General features: G+C 53.1%; 8 protein-coding genes across 8 annotated transcripts; 4 read left to right on the top strand and 4 right to left on the bottom strand.

Annotated features, from left to right (window-relative positions):
• Positions 1 to 299: 299 nt before the first annotated feature.
• Positions 300 to 1,680, bottom strand: LAESUDRAFT_724208 (uncharacterized protein). The gene is made up of 6 exons (XM_040908564.1): positions 1,321 to 1,680; positions 1,191 to 1,260; positions 944 to 1,134; positions 812 to 885; positions 657 to 759; positions 300 to 607 (listed from the first exon to the last, which is right to left on the bottom strand). Exons 1-6 carry the CDS (start codon positions 1,579 to 1,581, stop codon positions 548 to 550), a joined length of 759 nt encoding a protein of 252 aa, XP_040765934.1. The 5' UTR covers positions 1,582 to 1,680; the 3' UTR covers positions 300 to 547.
• Positions 1,681 to 1,811: 131 nt separating this feature from the next.
• LAESUDRAFT_811662 (uncharacterized protein) lies at positions 1,812 to 2,519 on the top strand (the record flags this gene model as incomplete). The annotated part of the gene is made up of 2 exons (XM_040914329.1): positions 1,812 to 1,979; positions 2,034 to 2,519. 2 exons carry the CDS (start codon positions 1,812 to 1,814, stop codon positions 2,517 to 2,519), a joined length of 654 nt encoding a protein of 217 aa, XP_040765933.1.
• Positions 2,520 to 2,561: 42 nt separating this feature from the next.
• LAESUDRAFT_80377 (uncharacterized protein) lies at positions 2,562 to 3,331 on the bottom strand. Its single transcript, XM_040914023.1, has 5 exons — positions 3,169 to 3,331; positions 3,082 to 3,099; positions 2,992 to 3,031; positions 2,822 to 2,923; positions 2,562 to 2,762 (listed from the first exon to the last, which is right to left on the bottom strand). Exons 1-5 carry the CDS (start codon positions 3,257 to 3,259, stop codon positions 2,669 to 2,671), a joined length of 345 nt encoding a protein of 114 aa, XP_040765932.1. The 5' UTR covers positions 3,260 to 3,331; the 3' UTR covers positions 2,562 to 2,668.
• A 791-nt stretch (positions 3,332 to 4,122) lies between these two features.
• Positions 4,123 to 5,813, top strand: LAESUDRAFT_713097 (FLU1-II; the record flags this gene model as incomplete). Its single annotated transcript, XM_040906939.1, has 5 exons — positions 4,123 to 4,556; positions 4,611 to 4,842; positions 4,922 to 5,057; positions 5,116 to 5,687; positions 5,745 to 5,813. The coding sequence occupies 5 exons, from the start codon at positions 4,123 to 4,125 to the stop codon at positions 5,811 to 5,813; spliced, it is 1,443 nt and encodes a 480-aa protein (XP_040765931.1).
• Positions 5,814 to 6,446: 633 nt separating this feature from the next.
• LAESUDRAFT_649649 (uncharacterized protein) lies at positions 6,447 to 8,087 on the top strand (the record flags this gene model as incomplete). Its single annotated transcript, XM_040904192.1, has 2 exons — positions 6,447 to 6,987; positions 7,027 to 8,087. 2 exons carry the CDS (start codon positions 6,447 to 6,449, stop codon positions 8,085 to 8,087), a joined length of 1,602 nt encoding a protein of 533 aa, XP_040765930.1.
• Positions 8,088 to 8,317: 230 nt separating this feature from the next.
• On the bottom strand, positions 8,318 to 12,128 carry LAESUDRAFT_757871 (uncharacterized protein; the record flags this gene model as incomplete). The annotated part of the gene is made up of 6 exons (XM_040912367.1): positions 8,318 to 8,500; positions 8,555 to 8,822; positions 8,874 to 9,711; positions 9,768 to 11,038; positions 11,095 to 11,359; positions 11,414 to 12,128. The coding sequence occupies 6 exons, from the start codon at positions 12,126 to 12,128 to the stop codon at positions 8,318 to 8,320; spliced, it is 3,540 nt and encodes a 1,179-aa protein (XP_040765929.1).
• Positions 12,129 to 12,419: 291 nt separating this feature from the next.
• LAESUDRAFT_736083 (WD repeat-containing protein JIP5) lies at positions 12,420 to 14,332 on the top strand (the record flags this gene model as incomplete). Its single annotated transcript, XM_040910661.1, has 7 exons — positions 12,420 to 12,649; positions 12,699 to 12,752; positions 12,816 to 12,888; positions 13,194 to 13,300; positions 13,352 to 13,459; positions 13,512 to 13,604; positions 13,660 to 14,332. The coding sequence occupies 7 exons, from the start codon at positions 12,420 to 12,422 to the stop codon at positions 14,330 to 14,332; spliced, it is 1,338 nt and encodes a 445-aa protein (XP_040765928.1).
• A 109-nt stretch (positions 14,333 to 14,441) lies between these two features.
• LAESUDRAFT_80013 (amp dependent CoA ligase) lies at positions 14,442 to 17,506 on the bottom strand. Its single transcript, XM_040913993.1, has 18 exons — positions 17,143 to 17,506; positions 17,026 to 17,080; positions 16,958 to 16,972; positions 16,874 to 16,900; positions 16,796 to 16,814; positions 16,714 to 16,743; positions 16,352 to 16,664; positions 16,180 to 16,300; positions 16,106 to 16,120; positions 16,004 to 16,050; positions 15,872 to 15,951; positions 15,786 to 15,819; positions 15,602 to 15,731; positions 15,401 to 15,530; positions 15,127 to 15,196; positions 15,046 to 15,073; positions 14,810 to 14,997; positions 14,442 to 14,718 (listed from the first exon to the last, which is right to left on the bottom strand). Exons 1-18 carry the CDS (start codon positions 17,296 to 17,298, stop codon positions 14,551 to 14,553), a joined length of 1,626 nt encoding a protein of 541 aa, XP_040765927.1. The 5' UTR covers positions 17,299 to 17,506; the 3' UTR covers positions 14,442 to 14,550.
• Positions 17,507 to 17,515: the final 9 nt, after the last annotated feature.

Genomic DNA, 17,515 nt, shown 5'->3' with positions numbered 1-17,515 from the left:
AAGGAAGCATCAGTGGCGCGAGCGGTGACAGCAGACAGCTCCACAACGCCTGCCGTAGCATATAGTATCAGCTCGCGAAGACGGCTCTGCTCCGTGCACATCGTTGCATGCTTAGAATGTGTATCAGAGCGGAGATATATGTTTTTGTTGCGCATACACCTTGCTCACGAAGCAATCTTATGCAATCTTTTTACGTTTGAACGCGTGAGTGACGCGAATACGTGATTTCGGCGGACGGAACTTACAGATATACGGACAGTTGCGCGTGCACGTAGCTATATTTGTCGCACGTGGTAGGCCATTCACGCAAGTATAGGTAACCATATAATTGAAGACACACGAGTCAATTATAATTGTGATGTAGCTGCCGTAAGTCCTAGGTCACTTGAGATCCCGAAGAATACCTTACGACACCGTTTTAGCTGCAGATCGTCGAGATTATTAGCACCTGCATCCTGGCTCGGCGCACTTGAGGACGCTACTATACATTGTAACTCGCAACGAGTGCCCTGTTGTTTCATGTGAACCAAAGCGTGGCAGGACACAGTCAAATTTCCTCTGCCCAACGTAGGACGTCCTCATTTGAGATCTTATCACCACCGCCGGCCTTCCACGCGCTCAGCATCAAACAACGTATCGTTCATATGACAGCTCACCTGGAACATCACAGGCTTCCTCGAAGAGCCCCTTGATGCATGGGGCAACCGCTGGATTTCTGCGCGCATATCCGCCAGTTTAGCTTCCAGGGTGTCACACTTTCTATAGGAAGGGCTCAGCAGGACGCGATAGAATGCATGGGAAGGCAGCGCACGCATGGATTGCCTTCGTCTCCTCTTTTCGCAGCTCGAGTTGCCGTCTCATCATGAGCTCTAGGTTGCCCCTGGCCTAAGAATAGCCGTGCCTTTCTCAATAGCGACGCGTGCAAAATGAGTCAAACGCTCACCTGCACGGGCCGCAAGTCGTTTGCCGCCGCCATGACGTTCTGCGCGAGAACATTGATCCATTCTGTCTGCTGCTCCCATTCCGGCGGGCCGGTCGAAGGTGCAGTCGGAGGCGGCGCGAGAAGGGCATCGAGTAAGTGAGAATATGTGACCAACATGGACCTCAGTATAGATCTCAATGCAGGTCTGCGGTCTGAGCAAGACAAGTGAGCAACACCGAAAGTCGTACATAATCAAATGGCTACCGACCAACACTCGGATCAGCTGGATATAGCTGGTGACCTCCTAGCTCAGCCAGGGATGGTATTCCCTCTTTGATCTGCCAATTGTGCTCTCGTAAATTCCCATGTGGCGTTTACGCAAGCCCATCTCGACTCACCGGCCAGTTTTCACCAAACACCGTATAATGCCCGTCCTCCACTATCCAGTCAACCCGCGGCTTCTCCAGCTGCACAAGCGGCCACTCTGGAACGTCCATCTGACCTGAGAGTAGCTCATACTGGTTCACCGTCGAGAGGTCCACGCTGCCCGCACGCTCGCGAAGCAGCTCGAGGAGGTAGAGGTTGTGCGTCGTGTATTTCGTGTAGTGCGAGGGCGGCGATGGGAACGGGTTGCGGAGCTCAGCCTCCTCCTCTTCCATCTTTTCGTATCGGCTGCATCAGCTGTAGGAAGCTGGTGGAGGGAAAGAGTGGGCGTCGCGGACAAGCAGCCTCGTCGACCATCAATGCTCTGGTTCAACAATTAGACGCCGCCTACCAGACGCGGGGACAAGCGCCCATAATTCTGTACGCGCTCCTCTCTCAGCCTTCGCTTCTCACTCTCACTCACTCTCCTGCATCGAACCCGTGTTCATTGAGCCTCTATCATAAAATGTCTACCAGGCGTAGAGTAGGCTTCAGCACGTCTGCCTCAGAGGCATCGAGACGGCAACTGATGCAACCCGTACCATGCTGGGAGAAAGTATGGACTATCCCGGATAACGCAGCTCCGGGTTCGACGCTCAAAGTCTACAAGTGGGTAAGGACGGACAAGATACAGGTGTGGCATACTCTTCGCTCGTATTCCAGGTCATCCTATATTGATTGGTCATAGCAATTCAGTGACGAAGAAGAGACAGATCAACCACTAGCACCCTTGCCCGATGCAGACGACGTCGAAGTTGTCGACGGCGATGAAGAGATGGACCAAGACGAGGCAAACACATCGGTCGCCCCAGAGACAACCCCCATCTCGCGCGACGTCTCCGAACCAGCAGCCGAAGGCAAGGAGATAGAATCGAAACCAGATACACCAAAACCACATCCGCTCTCGATATCATTCCGACCATCATCGCCAACCCCGTTGCCGGACAGCATAAACGAGCCAATGCAACCATCTGGAGTCGCGTTGGACTCTGCGGTCGTGACCGATGATCTTGGGGATGGCATATCACTGGATATGTCAGGGATGGGCCCGGACGGGGAGCCATTTGAGGGTGCGCAGGATTTGTCTCAGTTGCAGGCCGGGGACGCATTATTAGGTGGTGGACTCATGGATGAAACGATGGATGATGATCCGTTCGCGCTACCGGGGGCTTGAGCTTTTCCCTACTCTACGGCGCATGCAAATTTCCGGTACACCTGTATGGTGGCTGCAATACTTGTTGAAGAAGTAGCCGTCAAGTGCTGCTTGTCCTCGACGGGCTGGATACCTCCGTGCGTACATTCTTACGGCCACAGACCGTGATACTACGTGACAGGTAATGGTGTCTGCGTTTCTCGTTTCCCTGGCCCAATGAGCACCATGGGCAGATAGCAAGTGAGCAATGCGGAGAAGGCGACACTGTTTGACCCGTCAATAAGTTGCTGCGTGTCCGTAGAAGTAGAGATAATGCTACTCACAGAAGAGACGTGATCGGACTGGCTCCGCCCTCTTTCGTGCGTAGAGGGTGCTGGTTGATCATACTATTGAATGAGAGGATAACCGCCGGCCACGCGAGGAACCTAGAACAAGGACAATCATAGTCATATGTGAGACGTAGCTCTACCATGGATGTTGTACGTGTACTCACCTGTTACGAGTGACCATAATGAGGCCAGTGGCGAACATGACTGGAAGCTGCTAAGTCTTTGCTGGCAAGTCATTGAGCTCTCAAACTCACTTGTTGCATTGAAGCTATCTATAAGTGCATGTCAGCATCGTGCTTCGAAGTAACCGTCTGGATGTCAATCAGGCCGCTGCGACGAACCTACAGAGTCCGTTTGCCATGTTTCAGGGAATGTCAGGGGGACCTCTGCAGTGGGATCCCTTGGATCATCTCCTGCAGTACTTGTCGACATGAACACAGGGATCTCGGGCTAGATGATGTAGATGGTGGCTGCTGAGAGCTGCTGGCAATAAGCGGGGGGGCCACAGGCCCGGGATGGTAATGATGTATATCACGTGAGAGGAAATACGACGCCACAAGCGCGTCTAAGTAGCACGCGACGCGACCATCAAAGCGGTGCTGCTGCCAGTGCGTGCAGTTCGGCGAAAAACTTCATCACTGAAAGTTGCAGATAAGCTTTGGGAATATGTCGACAGGAGGTTTAACGATATTATTGGTGATGTTTCCTCGAATGAATAAAGCAGAGCGAGTTACTCTTCGATGCCCGGACACGGTATGTGACGCTCTTTTTGAGGTACATTCGCTTCAACTTTCAATTGATTGCTAGTATAAGGGAAGCAAACTGAGAGTCTTTCATGAGAACACATGCAAGCAGATACAAGCCCAATGTCTGGGGTGTACGTTGAACGTTGAGCTTTCCCGCTCACCGAGACTGGAGACCTGCTTGGCCAACGTGTGGCATAATGAAGATAAAAGTGATAATTGAATGCCTTACTGCATTGGCTGCTCGCTCCTCGTCTCTCTGTTAGAACACTGTCTGCTCATGTTTAGACATTAACGTAGTCCCGACGAAGCCTGAGAACTGGCGCTCATCACCGTCGCGGCCTTTGTTCAGTTCGCCACCAACGTTCACCACGACGTCCAGTACTCGCGCGGTCCGCACTAGACGTCTAGCTATACTATAGCTATACAGGCTCGACACTGCTCAGTCATATCCACGGGTGTGAGCCGCCCATCAGCGCATCGCCAGCAGCCCATCAAATAGCCGCATGTCCGCTTATCGTTCCCGCTCTCGTCACTCATTATCTCGCAGCCATGTCGGCGACAACCGAAGACTACGGCGTTGTGTACAAGCCCACGCCGACGGGCAGCTCATCGTATGCATCTGTCGACGACTTGCCTCTCCAGCGGCTCGGCATCAAGTTTGTTCGGATCCAGTGGGTCGACTTGACCAACACCGTTCGCTTTCGCGTGCTCCCTGTCTCATACTTCAAAAAGCTATACACGACGCCTCGCCCAGCTGTGGGCCTTGCGCATGTGACGCTGGGCCTCGTTGGGACCGCAGCCGCAAGGGGGTTCTCAGGCTCGGGTGAACATCTGTACGTCCCTGACTTGAGCAGCTTCCGAGTGTGTCCCTATGCGCCAGGACATGCAGTTGTGATGGGCTGGTTCCAGGAGAAGATGCCCTCACCCACGGGCAGCTTTGCATCCGAGCTCTGTCCGCGCGCCCTTCTCAAAAGGATCGTCGAGTACGTGTTCGCCATTGCTCACAACGTAGCATTCGTATTGACCTTCCTCGACAGTGATGCTCAGGAAAAGGCAGGACTGTCTTTCTTGGCGGGATTCGAGTCCGAGTTCATTCTCCTGTCTGCAACGTCACCCGAACCCGTGGCAGTCAATAACGCAGGCTGGTCGTGTTCCGCAAAGTCACCCTCAGGCTCGGTTGAAAATGCGGTGCTGGAAGAGATAGCGGAGGATCTGTTGGAAGCTGGAATTGAGCTGCAGATGTATCATGCGGAGTCTGCCCCCGGACAGGTACGCGTGCACGTTATACCTCTACATAGTGCTGTCCAAACAGTTACGTCGAATGGAACTGATCATGCGCTCGTCGCAGTATGAGGTCGTCACTGGTCCCCTTCCTCCTCTCGAAGCTGCGGATGCGATCGTGCATACTCGCGAAACAATCCGCAATGTAGCAAGCAAGCACGGCCTGCGTGCAACATTCGCGCCAAGACTGCATTCAGATGACTGTACGTACTCGCAATCCTCTGCACACCAATGCAGCTAAAAGGTATCACGCATTGTAAGGTGGCAGCGGCACACATTTGCACCTCTCCCTCCATGGCGGTTCTGCCGACAAGGCAGGATCCAAACGATCCGACGCCTCCCTCGCGCCCACGCTGACACCTACGGAACGCTCATTCGTCCAATCGCTCCTCACCCACCTCCCAGCACTCTGCGCCCTCACCCTCCCGACCTCCGCGTCCTACGCGCGCGTGCTCGACGGCATCTGGTCTGGGGGGACGTACGCCTGTTGGGGCACGGACAACAAGGAGGTTCCCGTACGGCTCTGCGGGCCACGCGGCGCGCACCACTTCGAGCTCAAGACCGTCGACGGCACCGCGAGCCCGTACTTGGTCCTTGCAGGCGTGTTGGCGGCGGGCGTGCGTGGTGTACTGGAGGGACACGCGCTGACGATAGGCGATTGCCAGGTTCCGGCGGCGGAGATGAATCGGGAGCAGAGGGCTGCGGTGGGCCTTGTGAACCCGGGGCGGCTGCCGCGGACGATTGGGGACGCGCGGAAGTTGCTCGCTGGTGACAGCTATCTTGGTGAGGCATTGGGCGCAGTGTTCGTTGAAAGGTACATCGCTGTAAATGAGGTAGGTGTTGTGGAAATTTCTGTGGGTACTAGAATGCTGATAGGTGCTTGCTTTCAGCTCCTTGAGGAATTTATGCAAGCGGATACTGAGGCGGCGACTGTCACTCGTTTGGTGGAGTTTTACTAAGCTTTGTACGTAACTCGCAGATTTCCCACTGGCACTTCTGAAGCATCTGGTGGTGGCAGTAGAACCTATGTATTTGTCTTTATGTCGTCCAGTATACAATGAAGTGAGTCTTTTAGGTCGAGAGCTGCTTGCGCTTCCTATTACACATGGCAAAGGGAATCGCGGTAACGTGACGGGTTGTAGGCGTGTTTATAGACGCTCGTGAAATCAGCACGCGACTGCCATGCGTATCGATGCATGAATTGTCAACCCATCGCAGAGGTTTATCTGGCCGCTGCCCGAAAGATGTAAGCTACGTACTGAACTTTATGGTCATTTGGAATTGAAATATAGGGAAAATTAAGGAACCATGTGAGGTTGGGTTTGGATCTCGACCGGCGGGACCGATCTTAACGGAACTCGAGGTTGCATCGCGGCGAGGTACGTACATGCAGCCGTCAGCCGCTGAAAACACGATGTATGCGTCTCGTTCGCGTCTGTTTTTCTCTCCGTTGTCGTGGCTGTGTTCCGAGCATTTAAGCAGCGAAGTCACACGTACTTCGCGTGCTCCACCACCTCCGTCTCATTCATTCCTTCTCGATTCTCTTGAAAACTCGATCGGCTGGCCCGAGCTTAGAACAAGGCGTCTCAATAATGCTCGCGACACTCTACCATATGTTTCAGCCCATCGCCGGTGACGATCCCAACCAGCAGTCGGAGAACGATCAGGAACGCGAGGAAAATGACAGTGCTGTCGTTTTGGAGAGGCCCGCTCAATTGGACAGGAAAGCTTCGTCGACGCTGAGCCTCGCGATGGACCGCATGCGCGGGACCGCACCGTCTCGTATCTCGTGGAAAGCACCAAGCTCGCTGGCCAGTCCTTCATCGATCCGGGACCCTACATGGGGCACGCAATACGAGACGCATTCGGCCTCGGAACCATCCTTACTGCTCCTTAATAATGCTACTGTGCATAAGACGGCTTCTGTCAGGCGTCACAGCTCGCAATCCTTGCGCACTCAGTCTGCGACTGGTTCAGAGACCTCAGAAGGACAGAGCGCCGCGGACCCGATGCATACGAGGCAGCTCTCTGCCTTAAGCGATCGAGTGCACTTCCGGGTCCCTACCTCTCGACGCCCTTCTGTCGACTCATTGCCACTCACGCCCGATTCGGCCCGGACCCATGATGGCCATGGTAGGTCCTTCCTTCCCCACTGTCGTTCAGGTCGCTGAGCCGCCATAGGACTATCTGCATTTCCCTCTGCATTCATCAACCGGCCGCTGAAGCGCACCGGTAGTGCTGCATCTACCAGCACATTCCTTTCCACTGTATCTGCTGCTCCGCCGCCCTCCATTCCTCCTCTCGACCTGCGTCCCAACTTCCAAAGCACGCTGAGCGTCGCTCCACGGAAGTCGCGCCTTCCAGCACCAACGCTGCCCACGGTAGTAGGCAGCCCTCACCCTGCCAAATACTCCGTCATATACGAGGACAACTCTTCGGTTCGCACGTCCAGCTTCATCACCGCGCCTTCCGTGCACACGCCCACTCCCGAGCCGGACCTGCCACACGAGGTGGTTGCCCAGGACTATGCCGTCTCAGTCGTACCTAGTACGGAGGCGACGCCGGCCGTGCGCACGAGCGGACTCCCGGAGGGTCTGTATGATGCAGACTCGAATACGCAGTCGCGACGCAGCACTCCGGACAACACGCAAAACGGGCAGCTCGAGCCTCTTCTCTCACCACCTGCCATGCCGCGGCCCCGCTCTCCATCAAACGACTCCGAGTCCTATATTTATAACCGCTGGCTCAGGGGCGTCTCGTTCGGCAGCACACGCCCAGTCCTCGAGCGGGTGAAGCGCGATCGCCTGCGGTTTAACCTGGCGTGCGTTCTATTCTGGGTGGGTTTCATCGGCCCGTGGTGTTGGTTGATCGGGGGCTGGTTGCTCTCCAGAGACGGGCTCTTCACACAGGACGAGCAGCGTGCGTATCCTGTACTGCCCATGTGGGTTCACAAGGGCAAGGAGCGTGCAGACCACGCCGACCGGGACAAAGTAATTGTTAGAAAGCACACGGGAGTCAAGCTGTGCTACCCGCTTGTCGCACCATCGGCGGAGGGTTTGGCGCCATCCGTCGCTGGATCCGTGCTCTCAATTGGGAAATTTAAGCCAAAGAATTGCACGGAACGACGTGTTGATCCATGGGTCTTGCGTTGCCGCTACGCTGCTGTCACGAGTGGGGTCCTTCTCCTGGCCGCGTGCATCGTCGCGGTCGTCGTGGCCTGCACTTATTCATAATTTGACGCTTGGACGTCATGACGAATTCACGATGCTTAAAGCGCTTCATGTGGATATCATTTGTAGCTGACCTGTATAATAGACACTGAGTAGATGCAACATTCACGATGACACTAATTATAGATCGAACACGTCTCCTGTATAATATGATAGCACACAGCATTGCGATACAGATACAGCATGACAAATAAACAGTTTATGATGCAGTCCATCCCAGATAATGCAGAGGGTTAGTCAGACAGATCGAAATAGCTACGGAACATCGACTCATGGCGCAGAGGTGATGCGGAGACGACGCTGTGGACATGAAGGAACAGGCGAGGGAAACGCCGTGTGAAATACGCGAGGAAACCCTCAGGCATTGAGCCGAGAAGTCGCTTGACGTTGTCCGGGAGGTCCTGATAATGATGTTTCTGACAGCAGTCATTAATTAAAGGGATGGGGATTACAGCTTGTGGCGGACGTACCTTATTCCGTAGCGCACGCAGGAGGTCCTGCACAGACTTGCCATCATACCTCCGGAACTTGCCCAGATTCTCGATAAAGAGCCTGTCGAGCCGCGCGTGCCAGTCGTTCCCGACTACGTCGAAGGCACTAGTCTCAAGTAGGACGAGGTTGGGATCTGGTGGATCTCGACACATAATTTCGAAACGATCCGAGGCATCCTGCAAGAACGTCAACCGCTTCCCAGGATCCCAGAAGTACGGATGCAGCAAGCATGTGCTGGTATCCGGCCTAACAGCTTTCCGTTAGTCCCGCAGCCAGAGGAGCAAGGTGACTACCCACCGGTCACATGCGTCCGGACTCAGCATACATTTAATCAGGTCGGCACCTTCCGAGCCCTCCTCCCCGAACCGCTCGAGGCCATCAAGATTCTTCGCGTTCTTCAGGATGTTCACTTCACGCTCAAAGCGGTCACCGAACGGGTGTTCGCCGTTCGTGAGTACGTAGTAGTACAGACATCCCAGTGCGAAGATGTCGACTGATTTTGTAAGCCGCGTCGGCTTGCCCGCCGGCGTGCCCGGACCAGCTGTCCCTATGGAGCCCCGAGACGATTGCGACTCGTCTCCAGAGTCATCTAACTTCACCTCTCCTCGCAGGATCTCCGGTGCACGCCAGCCTACCGTGCCTGCCGCCATAGCACCGTGTGCCGTGGGTAAGAAGCTCGTCTGGTCCAATTCGAGCTTCTTGCACAGCCCGAAGTCGGAGATGAGCATCCTATGGCCAACAGTCTGACCTGCGCCCTTCTTCGCATTTGAAATGAGGATGTTTTGTGGCTTGATGTCTCGATGGATGATCTTGAGCGCGTGCAAGTGTCTCAACCCTGCCGTCACCTGCCGCAGAGCACGTTTCGGTTCGAATGCCGCAATAATCTCTGGGAAGTCACCCGGACGCTCGATGATGTCTGCAAGTGATGCAGGGCAGAGCTCGAGCGCTATGTAGAGGAAGTTCGCGTGGGACTCTTGATAGTAGTACCGGATGACATTTGGATGATCGTCCGACTCTTGCAAGATGTTCACCTCCCGCGACGCGAGTGTGACAAAGTCTTGCAGCAAACGCTTCACGGCAACCGCACGACCTTGCAATGAACCTTTGAACACGACTGTCCCATGCGATCCAAAACCTATGCCAAGACAATCAGAATCAACGAGTCAGTTTAATGTGCACCGCGCGTCTCACCTAGAACTGTGTCGGAAACCACAAGGGATGGGGCCGCTGATGTAGGCGCTAACGACGGAGGCACTACTGTAGGAGAAAGTGAAACAATCTTCAAGGCCAGCGTGTCGGCTTGAGGAGGGAAGTACCCGTCTTCGTTCGCTGTACCATTCTCCCCCTGTCCAGCAGGACTCTCGGCCTTTTCACCATCCACATCCTCCGCCGCGCTACCGTTTGTCGCACCGCCTTTCTTCTTCTTCCCGCGTTTTCGCCTCATAGTCTTTCGCTTTCCAGCCGTCGCTGGTGCGTCATCCTCTTTCTCGCTGTCTTCCCCTTCTCCGGTCTCCTCCTGTGGCTCTACTGCAGTGAGATCGGAGTTATCTGACTTCAGACCGTCTGACACGACGACGACGTTTTGAAGGGATGGTGCGGATGTGTGTGGGCGTGGGGAATCTGGCGCTGGTTTTTCTGCCGTTTCGTCATTGGACTTGCCAGAAGGTGCATTGGAGTCGGCCATGATTGCATCGGAGGGCGTGTGCGTCTGCGAATTTTCCTTCACCGGTTTGCTATCCGTGCTGTGAGATCCTGCATCATGGGCCACTGGCTTCCCTGCTCCCTTCTTCATCCCTATCCACATGATGGCTACAAGTAAAGCCAATGCGCACAACGCAAAAGCTGACAGCGCATGACTGGTATCCATATGAAATATGCCATTTGAAGGGGACCTCATATCATCATCCCACGCAAGGTGAGCAGAGACAGAAGCATTTCGGGCATCGCGTGATGTCTCTGAAGAGTTCGGCTTCATCACATCACCTTCTGCTGGATCCGGGGGAAGTGGAACAGTGGGAGCACCGTCCAACAGTCGACTGAGCCGTGACTGAGTAGACGACTCCAATTTGCGGACACCAGTTAGACACCGCCGATCCGTGCTTCCCTCCCTACACATCCTGCGCAACCTTCTCTCCTTGGCGCGCCGCGAGATGGAGTCCAAGTCGCCCGGAAGGTCGTGCTCCATGTGAACGTCCACGTGATCCGGCGCTGGGTCGAGGAAGCGCCCCACACCCACATCGCCGAAGACGACGAGCGGGAAAGTGTCCGGGCTCATGGCGAATAGCGAGCCACTTTCCTCGATGTAGCCTACGAACGCTGCGTCGAGGTTGGGGAGGCTCTTGTGTGCTGCTGCTTTCCGGAGGTCGGCGTTTGGGAGGATGTCTTCAAGGCGCAGACGCGGCTGCAGGAGGACAAAGGGATGCTCTCTGGTAGGAGACTTAAGAACATCAAATACAGCGACACTACAGCACGTCTTGGTGTGAGCTCATGCGATTGCTGCTTGCCAAGAAATACGCACATCGGAGTAGGAAATACATGTCCCCATAAGAGATGCGTGTCCGGGGCGATTCCAGAGTTTGGGGTATCGACGTTAGAGGACTGGAATGCAATAATCTCTCCATTTGGCAGAGATTGGATGTATGCGTTGTCGGCAGTGTGTCGGTGAATCGACTGCAATCCCAAGTCCTGGTTATTCGGGCCGTAAACTGAGAATGATAGGTTCTGCACTGGCGGCCTGGTAGCAGACGACCGAGAGGGACGCGTGTGTATCGAGACGTGGTAGTCTAACCTGATCATTACAATCCACGCTGCCGGAGTCCGTGCAAGCTAGCGCTCACCTGTCCGTCCGATGAAAACTTCCGTGGGTTTGGTCTGGGACTTCGAAGGTTCCATTCCTTCCAATTCATCTAAGTCTAGGTTATCGAACTCTGCAGGCTCGGCTAAATCTTGAAATGGGTCCCATGGACATTCCGAATTGAGGGTGGCCTTCACCCGCCCTGTTTCCAGCTCGATGAGCAATAACGACGTCTCCTTTCTACCAACAAAAACTCTTCCATCGTCATCGGCCGAGAAACTGAAGGGAGACATGTCTACTAGCTGTGGCATGGAGAACGGTAGGCGTTGGAGAGGACTGTCGGGTGTAGCCATGACATAAATGTCCCCAGATTGTGGTTCAACAACATAGACTTCCCGGTAAGCAGAGTCATCGTCCGTGAGGTCCGGGTCGAACTCAGGATGTTGCGTGCGAACGAGGGGACCTAAGGTTGCTGGTGCGGGACCGGCGGATGCGGCCATGGACCAAATCGAATCTCCATGAGTCCTGTTGAGCGCATGTAGCCTGCCGTCGACCGAAGCTACCAGAACGATGTCCAATAGATCGAATCCATTGTTAATGCCAGAGCTAGACACCAGCCGGTAGCCATCATGTGGTGCTTGCACACGAGTAGTGGATAAATCCGTGATATGTGTCGAAAGCCTCCCGGCAGGCGAGACTACTTCTGCGATGCAGTTCCCAGCGGTGAGGAGCGCAAAGAGAATGCCATTGATTGACATTCTTCATATCCTCATGAGAAGACAAGGAGTGTGGTCGAACAAAGCAGCGTTGGCGGAAAGTGGCTGCGCCTGGCCGCACAGCTCACAGTGATCTGTCGCTATTGTGTCACGGTCACACAGACGCTCTATGTAGTATTAGGTACTAGGACGGAGTTTAAGCGGAGTCAAGGAACGCTTGTCGGAGAAGTTTGTTCGTGAGAGCTTACTGAGACGGAGACTGGAGAAGTCTCAATTGACGTGACATTCGTGACACTTTCTTCTTGCAAAGTTGTGATCTAGTTCCGTCCTTCCATGCCCGACATACCAGTAGGAACACAGATTTTCGACATTGCCTTCCATCCCAGCGACTCTATTGTTTTTACAGGCCTGTTAACTGGGCACATCAAGGCTTTCAGCTACGATGAACAGGGCAAACATGAAGAAAAGTTCTCCATCAGGCCTTCGAAGCGATCCTGTCGAGCATTAGCGATTAGCCCAGATGGGAATCGACTGTGGGCGGCCGGTAAAGCCAAGACGTTGAAGTGGGTGCACAGCAATATTTGCGCCGTTCAGTCAATTAATCGAAAGCAGTACTATCGATGTCACAAGAGGAGAGCTTCTCCAGGCCTGGCCGAAGGCACACGAGTGAGTGTCGATGGAGGCAGCTTTTTTAGCTGTTATTGAACGCTAATGTGTTTAGTCCGGAAGAGCACCCATAAATTGTTTGAAACGACTCACTGCAAATTTATTGGCATCTGGAGATGATGATGGGGTCATAAAGGTGCGCGTACTGAAGCACAGGAAAAATCGCTGGTTCCCTTTGAAAGAGAGGCTTGAGAACTTCGATGCGTATTAAATGCCTTGGAATCTAGAGGCTGCAATTTGATGCTGAATGGCGATGCGTTCGCAAAAAGAGCATCTATATGCGTCTAGTGCGGCTCGGCTTCGTCTCCGACCCAGGAGGTCACTAAGATCACCAACATTTCTTTTGACATGCATGGCGTTTTCAGATATTTTCCGAAGGAAAACGACCATTTTCTCCGCTGCAAAGGCAATGTTCTAATGACAAGTGATTGCGCAATCTAGCTATGGGATCCCAGAAAGTCTGACGCCATCCGATCATATACTCACCACTTTGACTTCATATCGGCCTTCTGCTACTTGGATGATGCTAGGCAACTCGTCTCGACGAGGTGAGTCGTTTCTAGCACTCGATTGTCACTGTCAGGCTCATTCATGTACAGTGGAGACGGGACGCTCTCCGTTATCGACGTTCGAGCGAAGAAAACTGAGCCTCTCGCACAGTCAGAGGACCAAGAGGACGAGCTATTGTCCGTCGTGGCCATCAAGCAGTATGTCTTATCATGAAACACCTCCTTACATGTCTCTGATGGCGGAGGGAAGGGGGCAAAAGTTAGTCGTTGGAACGCAACTAGGCATTTTGTCCATCTTCAACAGACGCAACGGCTGGGGGGACTGTGTGGATCGTATACCGGGGTACGTCTATATTCGGCCTCTCTTTAAAGTTTGCTCATACGATTCTCGCCGATAGCCACCCGCACTCCATTGATACCCTCTGTAATCTCCCCTCGTCTTATCCCTCCGCGCAGTCCACGATCCTTACTGGCTCTTCCGATGGCATGCTCCGCGCCGTTGAGCTCTTCCCGACAAAGCTTCTCGGCGTAGTTGCTGACCATGGCGAGTTTCCGATTGAGTGTATCGCCATCGACAGGGACGGCGAGGGCCATTGGGTCGGCAGCGCAGGACATGAAGAGGTGTTGAAGCTGACTGACCTGAAAGAGGTATTTGAAGACGAAGATGAGGACAGTGATAAGGACGAGGACGGGAGTGAGGGGAGGTCAGATGCTGCAGATGGCAGCGACAGCGAGAGTGATGAGTTAGAGGACGATAAGACCGGGCTTTCAGTATCTAAGCCTAAGGCCCAGGGAAGTGATTCAGAAAATGAGAAGGATGAGGAGTTCAAGGAGGAAGAGGAGGAAGAGGATGTGAAGGAGGCAGGGGAGGCAGAGACGGATGACGATGACGATGAGAATGGGTCGGTGAGGGACTTGGGAGAACAGGACGCGGACACAAGCGACGACGATGCCGTTTTCACTGAGAAGAAGCGCAAGCGCAAGAAGGACAAGGACTTACTGCAGGCTTTGAAAAGACCTAAGGCTCGCAATGAGCTTGTTACTGACCGATCATTCTTCGCAGATCTGTGAATGGATATCTACATGTATTTGAAGTCTCGCGATTGGTATGCTACACTACGTTGCAGATGACGGAACAGCTAAGAGGCAGAATGGCGCCAGCAATACCGACTCCCCCGTGGAATTCCTTCAGATGACCACTCAAAGTTTCCAAGATCTGTCGCATTGTGAACAGCAGGACGTTCATTCTCGTTTGTACAGAGCAATCCTGCAAATCGACGACGCATCATCTACATTTTGGCTCTGATAGCCAGCACGAGCTCGCCATTAGACTGCATCTGCCTTGCATGGTCCCGCAGCACCCGACGTAGGAGCTTGCCACTAGGGTTCTTCGGAATTTCGTCAATAAATTTGACTGTTGCCAACCACTTATAGTGGACCTTTGCATCAGCGACATGCTGGTCAACGTGAAGTGCCGGTGGTATGCAACGAGCATAACATTAACAACGTCAATTACGGCCAGTACAGCAGAACAATCGGTCGACTGACCTTCATGATCGCTGCCTTGATTCTCTTTGCAGCTTGGGAATCATTCTGCATGAGCTCAAGCGCGCTGGCGCTAGGGACTACGAAGGCGACCGGGACTTCGCCGCTGTACTCATCCGGCAGACCTACCACGCAGGCATCGGAGACGTCTGGTTGGTTGAGAAGATGACCTTCCAGCTCTGCCGGTGCCACTATCACGATGTGAGCAAATATATCAACATGATGTCTTTTTGTCCAACCTTGATACCCTTTGACTTTGAGCAACTCCTGATAACAAGCTGTTAAGTAAAGAACTTTACGGATATACTGTGCTGCATTACCTTGATGCGGTCAAGAATGAATATTTCATTGTGTGTATTGATGATGACCTCGTCGCCAGTGTAAATCCAACTGATCCGCGCTCATGATAATATCTAGGTGCGTGGATCGAGAGCTAGCTTACCCGTCAACAAACGTTTCCCTCGTACTGGGAGACGCACAGTCGGTTGAGTGCATTATTTACCAAAACTTGTCAAAACGCACGCTTCCTCGTTGTTTAAGTAGCCAACGGCCATACATGGACCCTTGACTGCAAGATGTCCGGCTTCGCCATACTGCCCAAAGGAGCCGTCAGGGCGGACGACACGTGTCATCATGCCGGGAAGCACACAGCCAGCGTTTCCCGGTGTCCCCATCTTCTGCTGTAAATTCGGCATAGTGATAGGTATGACGGTCTCGGTCATTCCTGTGCCGGATATAACATCAGCGCATGAGACACCGTAGACGACATCCAGAAGAACAAACGAGGGAGTTTACCGTAGATTTGGCCTATTCCCGCCCACGGGAATACGACGAAAAATTGCTGCATGAGCTCTGCTGAGAGCGGTGCTCCTCCGCTCATCACCAATCGCAGCGATCGTAGATCGTATTGGCTCACTTCGCGATCCTGAGAGGGTTTAGCCAATTGACTATAGATCATACAACAAAACAGCAAATGTACCTTGCAGAGTAAGACTACCGTCGGAGGCGCCACTCTATTTAGGTGAAGTGTAGCTAGTAGTGAATGAATATGTTCAATTGACATACGGTAGAATATGAATCTGGTGCCGCTGAATACTCTTGAGCATGCGGGTGAGGTTGAACTTAGGTACGACCACTAACGTCGCCTTCGCATGCGGTCTCAGTCTAATTGATTAGTCGCATATCATCCTTTCTCACCCCGAAGTATAGTCCAAAGTGCAGGACGACCATGAGACCCGCGATGTCTGCGGTCCTGGTCAATAACCTAGTTTCGCCAGGACTACTGGGGATATCGCTCACGGTAGAAGGGCAACACTGCAAAGCAATAAATAAGCCTTTTGGTGCCTCATGCAACAATGGAAGATACCACTTGCAAGCCATCCACTTATCACCAGGCCGTAGCATTCTCTCCTGCGGATCCGAAGTTTGAGAACTTGCCCACTGCATCATCAGTGTAACCGACGCGATCATGGCGGTATGAGGAATCCCAACTGCCTATGATGAAGTCAACAGATTGAAAAGAGAACGACAACATCATGTTGCGACCTTCGGCTTCGCTGTTGTACCACTAGACAAGTTGATAAATGCAAGCTTAGTCCTGCCCTCGCATTTATTCAAGTGACGCTCATTGAAGCGAGGCACACTGTCTCCCTCTTGGATCAGTCCCTCGACGGTGAGGTGAGCGTGTTCCATATCGCGCGCTTCATCCATCATCACGATATGGTCAGGCGAGAGGCGGGCGGTACGTGCTGCCATTATGACCGTGGAATAACTAGATGAATGGACGATGACCAATTTGGCCTTGGTGATTAACAGCTGATGTTCAAGTTCTTCAACTGTATACATAGGATTAGCCGCTCTGTAAGGTATGATTAGAGAATGCGAGATCATGGAGTAGACTATCCTACGTCACAATGGCGCTCAACCTGTGGATCGCCCTGTGCCAGAACAATCGTCACAGCAACGGCGGAGATCGGGTGCAGGACACACCATATGGCAACGGGAAAATCTATATTAATACAAAGTCTGAGTCCACTTTTCTGGGAATGCAGAGAACAATTCATGTACCAAGATGGTTTGGACTACAGATGCAGACTAGCATCGCTGCTTCAGCATATATTACGCTGAAATACGGACCAGTTCATAGCATACCGACGTCATCTTCCTCTGACATCCCATATCTCAGCAGAGTTGGTGGCGACAGCAAAATGAGCACACACGTATGTTCCATCGCGACTTCATAGCGGTGGCAAGGCCGTCCACACGCGATCGTATCTGTTTGGTCGTGATGACCGAGATGATAAGCAGTTAATTCAAGTAGAGATAGTATTACGGACCTCCGTCAAGGTGTATCCTCTCCCAGAAACATCATCGATTAACCAAGGATAATCCGGCCTCTTCGCAGCATGACCATCCAGCATAAATTGTACCATCGTAAGATCGTCGGGAATATGGGGAATCTGAGGGCTATCCGGGCTCTGAGTCTTACTCATGATCGTACAGAATGGAATGGTAGGGACGTTATTCCTGCAAGTCAAAATGGACGAGGCTACACCGGCACCGATACTTGAATGTCCGCTCGCAGGTCTGTGTTACCCTTGACAATGACAGCGGTTAGAACGGAGCATACGTGAGAGTGGCACACCACGTGCAAGTCCCCATTCAATCAACGTTCTTAAGGCGCCGCAACCGGGACCGTACGGATCAGGC

Source organism: Laetiporus sulphureus (assembly GCF_001632365.1).
Source record: "Laetiporus sulphureus 93-53 unplaced genomic scaffold LAESUscaffold_12, whole genome shotgun sequence".
NCBI lineage: Eukaryota > Fungi > Basidiomycota > Agaricomycetes > Polyporales > Laetiporaceae > Laetiporus > Laetiporus sulphureus.
Note: the sequence above shows the minus strand (reverse complement) of the source record. Positions and strands in the feature narration are given on the sequence as shown.